Source organism: Mustela putorius, unplaced genomic scaffold (genome assembly GCF_011764305.1).
Source record: "Mustela putorius furo isolate JIRA1106 unplaced genomic scaffold, ASM1176430v1.1 tig00000224_pilon_pilon_pilon, whole genome shotgun sequence".
NCBI classification, from domain to species: Eukaryota; Metazoa; Chordata; class Mammalia; order Carnivora; family Mustelidae; genus Mustela; species Mustela putorius.
In genome coordinates, this window is record NW_025421321.1 from 12,645,181 (window position 1) to 12,663,189 (window position 18,009).

Sequence of the window (18,009 nt, forward strand, 5' to 3'; positions counted from 1 at the left end):
GGTGGGCAGATTTGAGGTAGGATGGAACCAACACACACTTCACCTTCTTAGTCTAGAAGTCAGCAGATGTTACCCTCTTTGAACACTCTTGATTCCTACCGCCCACAGGATAAAGTCCATAGACTTGGACACACAGAAACTTCTCAGTCTGAACCCTCAGTCTACCTTGGCTGGCCTTCAGTGTCTTTTATTCCCCTGGTCAAATGCTCCTGTCCATTCCCAATGTATCCTCTAAGAACCAGTCAAAATGCTGCCTCCTCTGTGAAGCCTCTCCAGATTCCTTGCTCTGTAGATACCTAGGACCTCATGTTTGTTATCTATTTAAATTATAATTTGCCTAAACTTCTCTTGCCCTTGGTGAGGTCTAGAATATAGGAATCAGTCCTATCTTCCCAGTACTTGGTTCAGTGCCTGACTTCTACTGTGTACTCAGTACATTTAAATGACTCAGTAGGAGGCTGAATGCTGAGGCTGAGAGCACAGTGCTGAGGAAGGAAGGCACTAAGACCAGCACTTACTGTTCCACAGGTTGCGCACTGCGTAACTCTACGGTGTAAATGGTTTCTACAGTTCTGCGCCACTTTTGTGTAGGTAGCAGCCCTCAGAGACACAGCTCAGTGGCCAGTGTCATGGAAAACCTGGCCTGGTCCAAGAATCAAGGGACAATGTGAGGAAGTAAAGTGTTCCAAGGCCAAGGGAGTAAGGACTCTTCCTTACTTCCTTAGCTCTTCCTGCCCTTCCACTTCTGGGAGAGGAAGTATCAGGGCTACTGATAAACATACAGGTTTTAACATCTCAGGAAGCGGCTCCCGAGTCAGAAGCTCTCAGAGACTTTGCCCTTGCCAACCAGCTGACACGGGCATAACCTCTAGCTTCTGACTCTCTGTAGGTCAAAGTTTCTCAGCTTCTGTACTAATGACATTTTGCACTGGATACTTCTCTGTTGTGGGAATTGTCCTGTGCATCGCAGGACATTTAGCGACATCCCTGGGCTCTACCCACTAGACCCCAGTGGCAGGCCCCCTCCGAGTTGTGACGGCAAAAACATTTCCAGACATTGCCAGATATCTCCCGGGGTTGGGGGGGGAGGGCAACATCACATCTTGTTGAGAAACACGGCTCTGGGTCGTCTGAAACTGAAAGGGCCTTGCTGGGGTGCGGGCAGGGGGATCATCGGTTTGTTGGGCTGGTGTTCAAGGCCCCAGGCTGGGCTGGTGTTCTGGCTCCTTCGGGTGCTGCCTGCAGGTTTCTCCTTAGCTGGGCTCCTGACACAACACCTGGGGCATACTTGACGCTCACCAGTATGCACGAGAGGTAAGAATACACATCCTCTCTTTGCTTCCTTCTCTGCTGTCGTCCCAGTTGTGACTGTGTGTAGATGTAATTTTTAATTTACTGCCCACCTCTGCCTGCTGGACGATGGCTGTTATACTCACCAATACTTACTTAGCACGAAGCGTGATGCCCCACACATTGGAAACACTCAACAGACATTAGGTCACTGGATTATTGACGGGGAGGGGGAGGGAGACAAAGAGAAATGGATGAGGTGAGGGAGGAAAGGAAGGAGAAGAAAGCAAGAGCCATGGGAGAGAGCAGCACGCTCTGATGTGGCCCTTTCCAGAATGCCGCACGTGAGCTCCCAGACACTGACAGAATGATGTGAGGTCTTTTTTGTCGTTTTCCTACGATGATCTGCGTAACTTAGCTACGGTAAATGATACTGGTTTTCCATTTGTGACAGTCATATAAAGTTTCTTGATAAAGAAAAACATAAAACTACGTAAATATTGGCAAGTACATCGCTATCGAGAGGACACTTGGCTACAGGACACCGGGTGAATGTGATGTACCAGGCAGGTGCTGAACTTTGCCACCCGTGTTCTGTTGGGTGATGGAGGCTAGGGCTGGAAGCCAAGTTTCTTAGGCTGTCCCCTCGGTCCCACCTCAGCCCAACGGGTCAATGTCTCTGCTCCCCTTCCCTCCACCTCGCCTTCCACAGCTCTCCAAGGCAGACAGGGCACGCCACTTACTCGCCCTGGTCCAAGTGGCTTACGTTGCAGAAACAGCTGTGCTGGGCAAGTACTAAGAATCTCCCACATGCGGGATTATCTGCAGGGCTGGCGACCGCCTCCCTGTCATGTCCGAATCAGCACGGCTGCACGGGTCTTGAGCAGGCACTTGTTTTCTCATTGGCTCTTCAGCCACCGAGATGCCATCGTGGAGACAGGCACACGGTGCCCCCTCCCTCTTGCCCATCACAGGCTCCAGTGGAAGGAGCTAAGGCCCAGCGTCCTCGTGGCAGAAATGATGCCGCGCGGTCTGGGTTGGTGTCTCTCCCTCTGAAATGCACGCGCACACAGGTTGGCGCAGAGCTCCCTCTCAGGAGACGCTAATGTGTCCCAGTCCCACAGAAGACCACTGGTGCCTCCACTCCCTGCAGTGACTGTCTGCAAGGCCTCTCGTTCAGCCACAGCACAGCTGGGACGGGGAAGAGGCGGGGAGGAAGGGAGAGAGGAGTCCTCTGGCCTGGCAAGGAGTGACAGGGACAGAGGGAGAAGAGGGAGAGAGGGCAGGGGGAGCAGCAGCGTGGGGGAGGGCAAGGACTCACTGCTTTCAGGATGCTGACGGCCTCCTTGCTGAGCCAGACAGGGTAGAGCACGTCATCGTGGAGGATGGACTCGAACAGGTCGTCCTCATTGTCGGCCTCAAAGGGGGGCTGCCCAGCCATCATCTCGTACATCAGCACCCCCAAGGCCCACCAGTCCACGGAGGGGCCGTACTCCAACTCCTGCAGGATCTGTTGGGGAAGCAGGCAAGGTCAGCGCCTGCCAAGGACGCCTGCCACGGCCTCCCGGTGCCGCAAGTGCCATGGGAATGGCGTCGTCATTTCCAGCTCACCCCTCTGCCCAGCCCTGTGTGAGCCTAGCTCATATAAGTGAGGCTCAGAAATCAGCAAATTTAGGGAAAACTGAGTTTGGAAGGCACCATGCTGGGACTTAACTACCAATGCTCCAAAGTAAACACCGACAACCTGTCCTTCTGTGGGCATAAACTGCCGTCTCTTTGTTTCAGCAGGTGAAGTTCCCAACTTGCACTGAGGACCATATAAAAACTCGAGCAAGCTGAAAGTGACTGGGAGCAACCGAGGACCACCTCACACTGAGGGGGAAGGCGAGCAGAACCCCAGTCTTCTTTCAGCTGTGGCAACTTTGAATTCGCCTGAGCCCCATGTTTTTGGAAAAGAAACTACAGTTAATACCTCTCCCATCCTTTTGTGTTCTATCACAAAGGATGCCTATGCTTTTGGCCATTCCAGGAAAAGACCCACCCCCGATGTTCCTCACGACTCCCACCAAACTTGCTGATGAATCCCTTCTGTACCGGCCTCCAGAAGGCCCAGGCCCCTTCATTTGATCTGCAGCATTCCTCACTGAGGGGCAGAACCTTCTCCCTATAGCAGTAGCCCCAGTCAAGGCATCTCCTCCAGCAGCCAGCGTGCTTTGCCTGTCACCAGTCATTTCTCTCCCCTAACACTCTCAGACCCTCTCGCTTCTTTTCCTCTGATCGACAGCGGAGTCAAATTTATTTATGTTATATGCATTCACGACGTGTGGCCGCAGGATACTCTGAGACATTACCTTCCCTTACAACGATGTGCAGTTTTACAGACTGAGTCATAATTTCAATGTCTGGGAGGAATGCTACCTAAAGAAGCTGCAGAACCTTTTGGAAAGCAATTAATTGCCCCCGGTCTTATTTTCTCGGGAGCATGGGCCATGTGTTACAGTGGCAGAGACGGAAGACTGATCACGGTGTTTCTACTCCCTCTGAAGTTTGGGGTTACATTTTCTGGGTGATCTTGAGCTGTTCACTTGACTTCCTCTTCACATGAAGCTCAGATTCTCAGCTCAACCTCCTAAGGTTAATTAAGGCAGAAGATTTTGAAAGCCTATTACATAATACAAAACTCCATGTAATTGGAAGTTGGTATGAAATCCAAGTTTTCTTCCGTTCGGTTTGGTCTCCACGTCTAGAGAGTATGCAGCAGGTCAAGGAGACAGGTGTGGCTCAGGGTAGAAATAAACACTGAGCTGCCCCTGTTGCTAGGAAGGGTTTGTGAAGTGAGGTCCCCGTCCTATAATGATTTTGTCCTCCCATCAGAGCCAGATTAGGCCTGGAGCTGTGCACAAACACAGAAGAGAGGGCTGCTCCGGGTTGCTCTCTGCTCTGTAATTCTATGAAGAATTCCAAAAAGTGAAGATGACAGAGGACTAGCATGGCTGGGCTGCATGTCCTAAAGGGGTGTCCATCCAGGACCTCCCCCCAAATGGCAAAGGCCACACACAGTGACTTCCACGGACACCTTGGGCGGGTAACTTCTCCTCAGGTGAGCAACTTCTCAGGTAGCCTGTCTGGAAAGAGGCTGCAGCTCGGTCCTCGAATTCCAGGATGGTGGGGGAAGAGGCGGCTGGACGGGAGTACTGGGGCCTTCCCTGGTCTCCCCAGAACACCCTTTTGGAGACTAAAGACTACAGATTGCTTGGGATTCAGTGGAACCATTTTGAAAACAGTAAAAACATGCATTTTAGGAATCCTTTGAATTCAGAATGAAAAGAAATGTAAGTAAATGCAGCCAACTTTGAATTCTTGGGGGCTGGCGATCTGGTGAGAATCTTGGGTCTTTCAGCCCAGCAGTCAACACATGGAATCTGTAAGGTCAGAGCTATAGGCTCTGCTGTCCTGAGAAGCCAGTAATGCTGCTCTGTTCCAAAGCCAAAGCCAAAGTCAGTAGCTCCTTGAATCATGAGAGATCAAGGGCCCCCACCTGGCTCACTAAGGCCCTGCTGGTTTCAAGGCCATGGTTATCACCCATCTCCTCCAGAAAACTCTCCCGAATGCCCCCAGCTTTCTAGCATCTTCTGACATCCTAAGACCCTGTCTTGTCCCTAAGAACTGCAGGCACTTTCACATACTACTGTGATTTTAGTTATTTTCTCATGGTCAGTTATTTCCCCTGGGCATCTCTAAGCCAGCGAGGGTGGGGGGCTCCAGCATGCTTCCGAGCCCCCTAGCACGACCAGGCCAATTCCAGCACTGAGGAGACTGGCAGCCATGTATGTCCACTGTGCGAGTCTCACTGGGCATGCACCCTTCTCTCCCGGGTTCAGATGGCTAGGAATGTGGGTGGCCGCCCTCCAGCCTCCAGGAGGTGGCAGATCTGGGTCTTGTACCTCCACAGGTGGCAGAGGGTGGGGGGGGATGACCTCCATGTGGCCTGTGTGTGCTTAGATGGGATGGCTCTGCAGAAACCACAGAGCAGCCCTGCCCACCCGTCCCCAGGCCCACTCCAGAGCCTTCCCATTTGGGGCGGCCTCTTTCATAAAATTCCTTTGGGGCTTGGCCCTAATTTTCTGCTTCTCAACCGGCTCGTCAGCGTGGAGCTGTGAGAAGGGCAAGGCTTCACACGCCATGGGAGGGCATGGGTGCGGTGGTTACCCCCTTCAGTGGCGCAGAGCTGAGGGAGGAGGGCAAGCATCGGGCCTAAGGGTGCTAGCCATACCCAGGGCTGGCTGCCATTTCCCAGGGAGCAGGCGTGGGGCGTGTGGAGAGTGGGTGCAGTGGACGCTAGCCAAGGGGGCGTAGTGGGAAGAGAAGCATTGGGCAACAGCTAGAGCCTCATTAGCTGGCTGTGGTTTTAGGGTTAACAGGCCCCTCATGGCCCCTCCTATCTGAATAGAGGCTTATGGTTTCTCAAGCATTTCCATGCTCTAATCTCATTAGACTCTCAAAACAGCTTGCTGAGGTAGGTAGGGCAGGAAGTGCTCTTCTCATTTGGAAGATGAGGAAGCAGAGGGTCTAAAACACTTGGCGACTTGGTCAAGGTCGCCTGGGGGCATCATTGGTCCAGTCTAGCCTGGACTCTCAACTCTCAGGACTGTGCTTTTCCCACCTTACCCACCCCCCTAACCTCCAAACCAGCAACAGTGAAGATAATGACCCAGTGCTCACTGCAGGCCAGGCACTGTGCTGGACCCATTGGGAGGCATTGATTGCATTTCATCTTCCCAGTAGCCCTGGCTATAAGTAGCAATATATTGATCAGCTCTAATTTGCCTGCAGGAAGACCAGGACTGCCCGCCATTCACAGGTGGTGGTGACTGTGCACCATGGGCATGAGGAAGGAATGGGAAGGAAGGGCATCTGCACCTCACTATAAACAGAGAGGTCAGTGCTTCTCGCTGTGACTCCTGTCAATGGACTGCCTGCTGTGAGAGCTGGGTGGATGTTAGGTTCATCGTGAAGTGATGGTTTTGTCTTGGGCTGGGTCCTTAACTACTCCTCTGGCCTGTTAACCCTTTGACTCTGGCACCAGCTGACAGAGGATTGGAACCAGGCATTCTGCTGAGACGGAATGATGAGGAAGATGGTAAAAATGCAGGTCCCAACTGAGGGCCCTTGCTTTCACTGATTTCTCCTGGAAGATTAAATTCCTAGTGTTCCTGCTAAGGAAGACTGATTGAAATCTCTGCTTTCAGATCTCTTAGAAGGTTAAAACATTCTAAAGGGAGCTCAACTATTACTGATCGTCCTCACCAGTCCCCTCGAGCCCATGTCTTGTCTGGTCTGTGAAGTCTCTTGACTGTCCCTTCCGTACTCTCTGCCTTCTGAGGCAGACTGCTGTTGCCTGTCTTCTTCCTGGGACAGGTCTGACAGACCCGGACACCCTCTCCTGGAAAACTCTTAGTGGGTCTACAGATCCTCTAGGATCACGGCCACTTCCCTTGGTCCTCTTTCCTAATTTCATTCCTGACTATGAGCATGAAGAATGCCGGTGTTCTAGCTATACTCTTTTCCTCTCCTGAATGAAGGCCAAGAATATTCTCATCCCTTTGTCTTTGTTCACAATGGAGTGTCTCAAGTTCACATTCATTTACTCACTCAACCAACCGTAACTAAGAACCTGGTCTGTATGCTGGATCCTGGGAGTATGCAGGAACACAGCCCCTGCCCTGAAGGATTCAGAGCCCAGGAATATGGAACCTCCTGGGCTGCCCCGCCCCCACCCCAACCCCCCTGGCTGTTTTCAGGAATGCTTTCCACAGCCACCACCAAAGGAAATCCTGTTGATTCTCCACAACTCAGTTCATCTACCAGGTGTCCCAAGAAGCCTTCCCTTATCCCTGAGGATATCATCTTGTCTCTTGCATCTGTTTATTCTGCTTAATTAGCCACTAACATAGAGGCCACTGCCTCTAGACCAGAAGTTGTTTTAGGAGAGTGAGGAGTGCTGGGTCGATTCTTCCTTCCCACAATGCTTTGCATCTAGCAGGTGCTCACACAATGCCCACGGAAAGGGAACGCAGCCAGAATGGGCAACGAGCACCTGTGCACCATGGGCAGTGCTTACTGGGGGGCTGGTTTCTCCTTCCCATCTTACATGGTCAGAACCCTTGAGGCCATTTTTATTGAGCAGCTACGAGACACTTCGTCTTAAATCTGAATCGTACTGCACTAGGTATCTCTCAGCCTTGGCAAGACTGGCTTGAGAAACTCAAGTCCAGTAAGCACCATATGATGAACAACATGTGCAAACAACTTCCCAAAAGGCAGTCCGTCAGTCAGGTTCCCAGGGAACTTCTCTGATCTACATTTACAATGAAGCACGCTTTACTCTTCCTGCTTGACCCTGGGCACCGGCCATGCAGAACCCCTACACTAGAAATGGCAAATAAATCTGAGGTTTACTGTAGGTACATTACTGCTGATGAAGCTAATTGCCACCTTTATTGATGGCGCTCCTTTATTCTGGTTATTAAGAAGTGAAGACGATGGTACAAGTCTACAAAGTTCTCTTGGTCCTAGCTCGTTGGTAGTTCTGGACTGAGATGAAAGAGTGAGACCCAGCGAGGCTTTGCCCTGGCATGGGGAATGGCCCATTGCTCACTGTTGGCCCCTTATCTCCTCCATCACTACCATTTCCTTATGGAGAAATTGGTAAGCCTTCTACCCTTCTTCTTCTCTCTCCTCCCTTAGAATCTCTCCTGGTTTTCTAGCGCTTTCCCCCAGCACCGCTAGGTGACCTCAGTGCCAATGAGGTCACAGCCTTGGCCCAGACCTGGCAGAAGAAGGTGGCCCTCTGTGCACCGTCTTACCTCAGGCGCGATGTAGTCAGGAGTTCCGCAGAATGTGGTGGTTGTGACGCCGTTCAGAATCCCTTCCTTGCACATCCCAAAGTCAGCCAGCTTGCAGTGACCTTCTGCATCCAGAAGGATGTTGTCCAGTTTCAAATCCCTGAGAGATGGCTCAGAATTAATGCCTCAGCCATTCCAATAGGGTCTTTCTAAGGTGGGAGAGATGTGCACATCTCAGGGAAATCTGCTTCAGGGAGGAAAGCCTTTGAGGAGGCTTGATCTGCTGGCCCCCCACCTCAGTCCAGGGCTCTCACCCACACCGGCCAACCCCCAGAGGTGCCTCTGTGCTCCCCAAGGTGGGGGCTTCAGTAACACCAGGAATGTCTCAGACTGCTGTGGTTTAATAAAATCAGTAGTTATTTGATGAAGCCCTACTATGTGCTGAAATCCATATATTTAGAGTTTGATATGAGAGGAAGAAGTAAGTCATCCCCCTTTTTTCCTGAATGAACCATAGGGAAAGCTGGAGGGACAAGAGTGATGCATGCTAACATCCATGACCCAGCTAAAACCACGTCAGAATCAGATGCTACCCTACAGAGCGCTGACTCTGTGAGCTCTCGTGTCATGGGGGAGGGTTATGAGGACATAACGCTGGGAGGGTTATGAGGACAACGTGATTCTCAAGAGAAGCTTGGAGAGAGGGTTAGGTTTAAAAAGAGCATGACAGGAAAAGGTGGGAGGGAAGGGAAAGCGCACACTGTGGGTGCCAAAGGCAGTGAAGGACCCTGGTGGATGGTGGGGAAAGACAGGCATGTTGACCAACCCAAAAGCCTAGAATGCAAGAGGAGTTTGAAATTCATGCTGAGGACAAGGAGAGACCTGCCTGTATGAGCATGGGCAGCACAGGCTGTGTGCAAGATCAATCTTCACAGGGCAAGCAGGCAGAGGGCAGAAGGGTCTGGGCACCGGAGGGAGGACACGCTGGTGGAGACAACCAGGCCCTACAGAGCCCAGGAGGTTCTGTGCAGCGAGTGAGCACCATGGGGGACGATGGGCAGGCAGGGTGGGGGATGGGATCCTGGTTTCAGCCAGAGTAGCTCTCTTGCTTTACAGTTTGGGGTTCCATGTAAGATCTTGTATAAAATTTGAAGTTCTGGGTAGGAACCCCCTCTACCAACCAAATCTGCAAACCCCACACCTGTCTCATAGAAGGACCTAGATTGTCAGAGGGAGGCCCCCATCACGGCCGTCCCTCAGCGGCCACGCTGGGCTGTGGTGGGGTGGGAGGGTCTTGCAAAGAAGGCCCATTACCCTGCACCTAGAGCAAGAGGGGACTTTCTCACAAGCCTGCTGGCGTCTGGACTTGAACTCCAGCCACCATCAGGAATCCAGGCCTGAGTGCAAAGGTGGGGCAGGAAGCACTTCAGGGCCTCCCTGCTTTGCACCCAAGGCCTTGTTTCCGCTTACAGCTGGGACTTCTTGAGAAAAGAGAAAGCTCATAAAATATGCTGTTCTAAGCAGATACTTGTGAACTACAGAAAGAACAGTGAGCCCAACCAAGCTGAGCCCCTGGGACCAGGGTCCCCAGCCTCCCCCGCTGGCCACGGTGTGTGGTCAAGGCTCAGCTCTGGCTGGGGTGGGAGGGAAGGGAGAAGAACATGGACTTGGGCACGGGAGGCCTTGGGTTTAATCCCTAGGGGGGCATGGCCCTGGTGAAGTCCCCTTGCTGGTCCGTTACCTCGACCATTGAATTAGGATGACCCATTCCTGCTTGTTTGAAGGGTTGAGATTAAGTATGTGGAAGTAGCAGGCCTTTATAGAGTTATACCCACTTCCTTCGCGAGGAGACTGAGTTAGAGGGAACCGGGGGTTCTGTCTGTCCACCTGCAAATGTGGGTGTCATTGAGAAGTGAACCTGTGTGCCCTGCTAAATTACAACCCCTTCATGCTCCCTAATCTAGGGCTGCCCGGCCCACACGCACGATGATTGCCATGGCAACATGTGTATTAGGAACAGCAATAACAAACGTGTGGAAAGCACCTCTGTGGGCTACAAACCACATTCATGACCTGAACAACAGTGAAGGTTCAGAAGAGCATGCTTTGCTCTGATTGTGGCAGCAGCAAGTAAATGGAAGCCGGAAGAAGGTTAAGTGACTTCTGAAAGGTGACGAGCAGGTTGACTTCACTGGGACTTGAACTTGGTCCCCTCTAGCTCCAAAGGCTGGTGTTCCCGCCTCTGTGCACTACACTCCTTCAGTTTCCTGCCTTTGTGTTGGTGGACTTTTTCCAGTATGAGCCACCAACCCCAATTTGAGAAACGAGCCCATGCATGACCTCTCAAAGCTCCCTTCTTCAAAGTCCTGTCCGAAAGGCGCATTTCTGCTTTGTATGAATGGAGTAGGTTTGTAAGATTCCAAGCCAGCCTCAGCTCTGCCCATCCAAAAGCTCCACTCAGCATTTTGTTCAGCTCACGGTTCCCACTCAGGGCAGGAGAAGGCGAAACGTCTTATTCTCCCCATCTTCTGCTCTTTGCCTTCCCCTCCTTAGGCCTGGGCACACACCATGCCCTTGCTGCCTGTCCCCTCTGCTCCGAGGGAAGAAGCTGCCCCACGCTGAAGGGCGGGGGGCCCACGAGGGCCAACGATGTTCTGCAGGAAGCACACAGGCAGCTGCCCCTCTGCTGTGGGGAAGGGAGGCCTCAGGCCAAAGCGTGTCTTCACACAGTTCTGCCATGGATGCCAGAAATCCTGCCACGACTCACCTCCTCAAACTTCCCTTGTGTTTCTCTGAAGCTCGGCCTCCCCACACAAAACCAAGCCCCGTGAAAGAGACAGTGACTTATGTTCCTTTCCTTGGTGACAGGGAAGATGAGTTCAGTTGGAAAGTCCCCCGGGGACCAGAAATGCCACGATTAAAACTTGATTCCTCCTGGAGTCTTCAGTCTCATTAAAAAGAAAAATAACCCTTATGGCCAGGAACAAACCTGTCTGTCTCGGTGAGTTCCTGAGTCCGAGTTTCAGTGGAGGAGAGAGCCGAGGCTGCCCAGGGCCACGCTTGCTGCGGCCCGAGGAAAAGAGAGAGGACATCCACCCTTCCTTACAAGGGGCTTGGGGGTCAAGGGCGGGCTGCTGAAGGGTGGAGTCCCTGAAATTCTGCTTGCTGCCCAGCTGGCTGAGGGCGACCCCTCTCGGTTTTCTCTCCCTCCCCCTTAGCGGCACTGCTGCCTGGTGACCTCCGACTTTCGACCTCCCGTTCCTTCTGCAGGATCCCCCACCTGCTGAGTTTTAGTGCTGCCTGTTCACGAGGGGTCTCTAAATCTTCCCCGGGAAGGTCAGGGACAATCATTTCTCAGCCTTGCCGGGTCGACGCCCAGCTGGCTGGACAGGTTGTGTAGGCTTTTCTCCTTCATGGGTGTTCCCCTGGTGCTCAAGTCAGCAGCCAGGCACGAAGTAAGTACTCATCAAACTTGTGGACTGATAGCTTTGCAAAGAGGGACTTCTGCCTAGATATTAATCCCCATCAGTCCTCAAATACAAGGACAGGGTACTTTTGAGGACCGGGACATTTTTTAAGGAATGGGGTCATTTTTGTTAATAGTGGAAAAAATACAGCAAAATCCTTTCCCCTCTATAGGAGTCAATTCGATGAGCTTTTACTTATTAAATAGCTTCAATCAATTCTTTTCAGTAGACAATACCTTCATGTGTTCTAAAACTCAGAGTATAAAAGGACAAACAGTAAAAATTCTTCCTCCTATACTTGTTCTCCAGATACTACTCCCCCCCCACCATAAGCAACTGCATTTTGTTCATTCCTTGTGTCTTGTTTTTGTCATACTTTCTGCATAAACAAGCATGTGTGACTATATATTTATGTCCCCTCTTTTAACGAACTGGGACCTGACTACATGTGATCTTTTGCACCTTATGTCTTCTGCTTAATACATATTGGAGATCTGTCTTGGCACATAAAGAGGCTCCTAATTCTTTATTATGGCTGTACAACACTCTGTCACATTTCCTAGAGGACATTTAGCCTGCCTCTGATCTTGTGCTATTAAGAGCAGTGCTGCTGTGAATAAGCTTATAAACATATGAAGGTAATTGTACAGATTTTCTAGAAAAGAAATGTCTGAATACGCTAGAAAAGGATCGTGGAGTTTGAGGGATGTTGCCAAACTGCCCTCCTCAGAGCTGAAGGATTTACACTTCTGTCAGCAGTACCGACAGTGCCTCCTTCCTGACATGGTACATGATTGAGTTTCTGGTAGTTTGATAGTGGAATGCAGTATCTCAGTATATATATGTATATATATGTATTTTTTTTTCAAGATTTTATTCATTTGAGAAAGCACATGTGGGCAGAGTGGCAAAGGGCAGGGGAGAAGCAGACTCCCTGCTGAGTGGGTGACCCCATGAGGGGCTCCATCTCAGGACCCTGAGACCATGACCTGAGCCCAAGTCAGATGTGTGTGTGTGTGTGTGTACTACTGCCATTTTTCCTTTATGGAATTTGTTTCTCGTCTTTTTAAGGAGATTTTTCTATATTAGGAAATAGACTTTGAGTGGTATAAGAATTGCAAATTCTTGTCCCAGTTTAATTTTTGACATTGCTTATGGTGGTTTATTGTATGTTTTTTGGATTTTATGCCTTAATTTGAAAGGCTTTACCTATTTCAAAGTTATAAAAGCATTCTCCCAACGTCTCCCCTCGTACTTCCATGGCTTTCATTTTATAAACGTATTGATGTATTTGGCATTCAGCCTGATGAAAGGTGTGAAGTAGGATTTGTTTCCAAACCCATAAGATGGATAGTTCATCTTTTCTTCCTTGACTGAAACATCACCTTTTTCAAATACTGGTCCCAGCTCCCCATAAGAATTTGGACTTACTTCTGTACTCCTGATTCAATGATGCTGACCTATAACACACTTTCGAAATTACTGTAGGTTTATGATGCATTTTAACATCCAGTCGGGCTGGTCCCCTTCTTCTTTTTCAAAATTTCCTGGCTACTCTTGCTTGTTTACTTTTCCATACGAACTTTACAATCATCTGTCTTGTTTTTAAAAAATCCTGGTGATGTTTTTATTGGGAACATGTCTAAAGTTATAAATTAACTCAGCAAGAATTGAAATTTTTATGATGTTGAGTCTTCCTATCCAATAACATTGTTTGTCTTTCTATTCATTCAAGCCTTGTCTGTGTCCTTTAGGAGCATTTTTAAGGTCCTCTCCTATAGATCTTGTGCATTTATTGTTATATTTAATGGGAGCCTGCTGGTCGGTCCAATACCCATTTTCATTTTCTTCCTTAGCAAGAGAACACCGTTGCTGCTGTTGGTGTTTTAAGCCCTGCACACAGTGGTGTAGCTAAACTGGAATTCAAAGCCTTCCTTAGAGCTGCGTGTGGTTACATAACTAAGTTCTAGCCAGTCAACTGTATGAGGCCTTAAAAGAAAGAGGCTTATCTTCTCTTTCCTTCTACTCATTGCCTGAATGAGGATATAATGCCTGGAGGCCTCGTAGTCACCTTCAGCAATAAAGAAAAGGACCAAGCCATAGAAATGGTCACCCGGCTTCTTATCTCCAGATAACACTCTTATGAAAAAGAAATAAACTTGTATCTTATTTAAAGCACTGTTGTCGGGGGCGCCTGGGTGGCTCAGTGGGTTGGGCCGCTGCCTTCCGCTCGATCTTGGGGTCCTGGAATCGAGCCCCGGGTCAGGCTCTCTCCTCAGCGGGGACCCTGCTTCCCTTCCTCTCTCTGCCTGCCTTTCTGCCTACTTGTGATTTCTGTCTGTCAAATAGATAAATAAAAATTCTTAAAAAAAAAAAAAAAGCACTGTTGTCTGGGGCTTATATGATCATCGCAGCTGAATCTACTCCTGGGGAATCCAAGTTGTTATTTTATATTCTAAATTCCTGTTGTAAGTGGGGATCTTCTTTTCCATCATATCCTTACTCTGGTTGCATGTGTATGTTAGTCACTAATTTCTACTTACTGTTTTATGTCCTGCCACTACATGCATGTTCTTTATTTTTGCAAAGGTGTTTTCCAGTTGATTTTCCAAATCATTTGTAACTGGTGATCGTTTTTACTCTCTCCCTTTCAGGGTTTGCATTTGTAACTTATTTACTTTGCCTGATTATGTTAGAACCTTAAGAACAAGGCTGAGTAACAATGATGATAGTGAGCATATTTAGTAGCCTCAGATTTTGGGGGGTCTCTGATTATGACAAAGGCATTTTCCCAGGCAGAATGTCTTTATCATAACCCCTGTCACTTGGAACCTGACTGAAGGCTACCTTACTGGGTAAGTAAAAACTTGGGAGAACTTCCATGGAAACTCCCCTTCTCCCCAGCTTCCAGAGGTCCCAGTGAGCTATGGGGAAGATGGTAAGGAGCAGGCTCTGCAGTGCCCCTCTAGTCCCGGGTTTCTCAACCTTGGAGCCAGACTGACATTTGCAGCTAGCTAATTCCTTGTCATGGGGGGCTGTCCTGGGCACTGTGGGACGTTTAGTAGCAATGCTGACTTATACACATAAGATGCTATTATCAACACCCCCCACTGCCCCAGTGTGACAACCCCAAATGGCTCTAGACATTGTTAAACGTCCCCTGAAAGACCGCTGGTGGGCAACTACTGCTCTGAGTCTTAAATAGTGATCAAGGCTCCAAGACAGTCTGGCCCGGGTCATTAAGCTGAATAGGGGTTTGAGAGCAAGGCTACCAGGAAAGGGTACATCTGTCTGGAGTGTCCTCTGCCATCTTATCCTGACAGACAGGAAGCCTGAACACAACAGCCTTGCTGGTGTTTGGTACCATCAACCCACTTTTTTCACCATCTCAGGAAATCAAGGCTCAGGAAAGGTAAGCGTCTCACCCACCCTTGCATGGCTGGTAAGAGGCAGTACTGGGCTAACTCCACACAACAGACCATCTTTCAGATCAAATGTAAGATCCACGAGCTGGAAATCTCTAGCTCCTGATGGGACCCAAATTCCTTTGTGCTTATAAAAGGCAGGCTTCACGGTGAGAAGGGGGAATACAGAGGCCCAGAGGTCACAGTCAGGGAAGGTGTGATTTAGGGGCACAATGATATAACAAAGGCTCCCTTGAGGTGGGAATACAGATCACTTCCAGAAACTCAAAAGACAGTCAAGAAAACCCCAAATATGTTTGGGACTCAGTTTCCTTATCTGTAAAATGGAGATAATATTGCCATCACTGAATGAAGTAATCCATGTGACAGTTCTAGCATAGTGCCTGCCTGACGTATGCTAGTTACTCCAGGAGTAACTAATAGTCTCTGAGAGTCTCCAAGCATCTCTGACAGTCATTTCTTAAAAATGCACGTACCCTGTGGGGGCAGGTCAGTAGGCCCCTAAAAACTCTTTAATAATGGAGAAATACTTATCCCTTCCTAGTGTGTATAAACCACAGAGACAGAATCCATGGGATGAAGACCACAGAGCGTATGTAACTACCACACAGGGGCGAAAGCGTCCAAGGATACTTGAGAGACAGAACGAGACTGCAACGTCTAGGCCAGCCCAGGGAGAAAAATCACGGGCTCCTTTCCCCTGGGCCCGGGGAATGATATCTCGAACCCAGGGGAACACGAGCGCCCCAGGGGAGAAAGCAAGGGCACGCAGCGAACAGCAGACGCTGGGCAGAGTCCTGGGCTCCTCAGCCCCTCAGCTATCTTAGCTTAAAAAATCCTCTCCATCCCTGCCGTGTTCCTGACCTTAGCGGAAAAGCTTTCAGTTTTTCTCCATTGAGAATGATATTTGCGGTGGGTTTTTCATAGATGGCTTTGATGATATTGAGGTATGTGCCCTCTATCCCTACACTTTGAAGAGTTTTGATCAGGAAGGGATGTTGGTCCATTATCACCACTGCTATTCAACATCGTACTAGAGGTCCTAGCCTCAGCAATCAGACAACAAAAGGAAATTAAAGGCATCCAAATCGGCAAAGAAGAAGTCAAATTATCACTCTTCGCAGATGATATGATACTATATGTGGAAAACCCAAAAGACTCCACTCCAAAACTGCTAGAACTTATACAGGAATTCAGTAAAGTGTCAGGATATAAAATCAATGCACAGAAATCAGTTGCATTTCTCTACACCAACAGCAAGACAGAAGAAAGAGATATTAAGGAGTCAATCCCATTTACAATTGCATCCAAAACCATAAGATACCTAGGAATAAACCTAACCAAAGAGGCACAGAATCTATACTCAGAAAACTATAAAGTACTCATGAAAGAAATTGAGGAAGACACAAAGAAATGGAAAAATGTTCCATGCTCCTGGATTGGAAGAATAAATATTGTGAAAATGTCTATGCTACCTAAAGCAATCTACACATTTAATGCAATTCCTATCAAAGTACCATCCATCTTTTTCAAAGAAATGGAACAAATAATTCTAAAATTTATATGGAACCAGAAAAGACCTCGAATAGCCAAAGGGATATTGAAAAAGAAAGCCAACGTTGGTGGCATCACAATTCCGGACTTCAAGCTCTATTACAAAGCTGTCATCATCAAGACAGCATGGTACTGGCACAAAAACAGACACATAGATCAATGGAACAGAATAGAGAGCCCAGAAATAGACCCTCGAATCTATGGTCAACTAATCTTCGACAAAGCAGGAAAGAATGTCCAATGGAAAAAAGACAGCCTTTTCAATAAATGGTGCTGGGAAAATTGGACAGCCACATGCAGAAAAATGAAATTGGACCATTTCCTTACACCACACACAAAAATAGACTCAAAATGGATGAAGGACCTCAATGTACGAAAGGAATCCATCAAAATCCTTGAGGAGAACACGGGCAGCAACCTCTTCGACCTCTGCCGCAGCAACATCTTCCTAGGAACAACGCAAAAGTCAAGGGAAGCAAGGGAAAAAATGAACTACTGGGATTTCATCAAGATCAAAAGCTTTTGCACAGCAAAGGAAACAGTTAACAAAATCAAAAGACAACTGACAGAATGGGAGAAGATATTTTCAAACGACATATCAGATAAAGGACTAGTGTCCAGAATCTATAAAGAACTTAGCAAACTCAACACCCAAAGAACAAATAATCCAATCAAGAAATGGGCAGAAGACATGAACAGACATTTCTGCAAAGAAGACATCCAGATGGCGAACAGACACATGAAAAAGTGCTCCATATCACTTGGCATCAGGGAAATACAAATCAAAACCACAATGAGATATCACCTCACACCAGTCAGAATGGCTAAAATCAACAAGTCAGGAAATGACAGATGCTGGCGAGGATGCGGAGAAAGGGGAACCCTCCTACACTGTTGGTGGGAATGCAAGCTGGTGCAGCCACTCTGGAAAACAGCATGGAGGTTCCTCAAAATGTTGAAAATAGAACTGCCCTATGACCCAGCAATTGCACTATTGGGTATTTACCCTAAAGATACAAATGTAGTGATCCAAAGGGACACATGCACCCAAATGTTTATAGCAGCAATGTCCACAATAGCCAAACTATGGAAAGAACCTAGATGTCCATCAACAGATGAATGGATCAAGAAGATGTGGTATATATACACAATGGAATACTATGCAGCCATCAAAAGAAATGAAATCTTGCCATTTGCAACAACATGGATGGAACTAGAGCGTATCATGCTTAGCGAAATAAGTCAAGCAGAGAAAGACAACTATCATATGATCTCCCTGATATGAGGAAGCGGTGATGCAACATGGAGGCTTAAGTGGGTAGAAGAAGAATAAATGAAACAAGATGGGATTGGGAGGGAGACAAACCATAAGTGACTCTTAATCTCACAAAACAAACTGAGGGTTGCCGGGGGGAGGGGGTTTGGGAG

At 48.6% G+C, this 18,009-nt stretch overlaps 1 protein-coding gene across 7 annotated transcripts in view; it reads right to left on the minus strand.

Moving 5' to 3' along the window:
• The window catches only part of PRKCE (protein kinase C epsilon), a 517,695-nt gene that overhangs the window by 27,222 nt on the left and 472,464 nt on the right, over positions 1 to 18,009 (minus strand). For all 7 annotated transcript variants that reach the window (XM_013056348.2, XM_013056350.2, XM_013056349.2 and 4 more), the window contains 2 exons: positions 8,157 to 8,295; positions 2,612 to 2,800 (listed from right to left, as the gene is read on the minus strand). In XM_013056348.2, the coding sequence (XP_012911802.1) occupies positions 2,612 to 2,800; positions 8,157 to 8,295 (328 nt within the window). The remainder of the gene's footprint in view (positions 1 to 2,611; positions 2,801 to 8,156; positions 8,296 to 18,009) is intronic.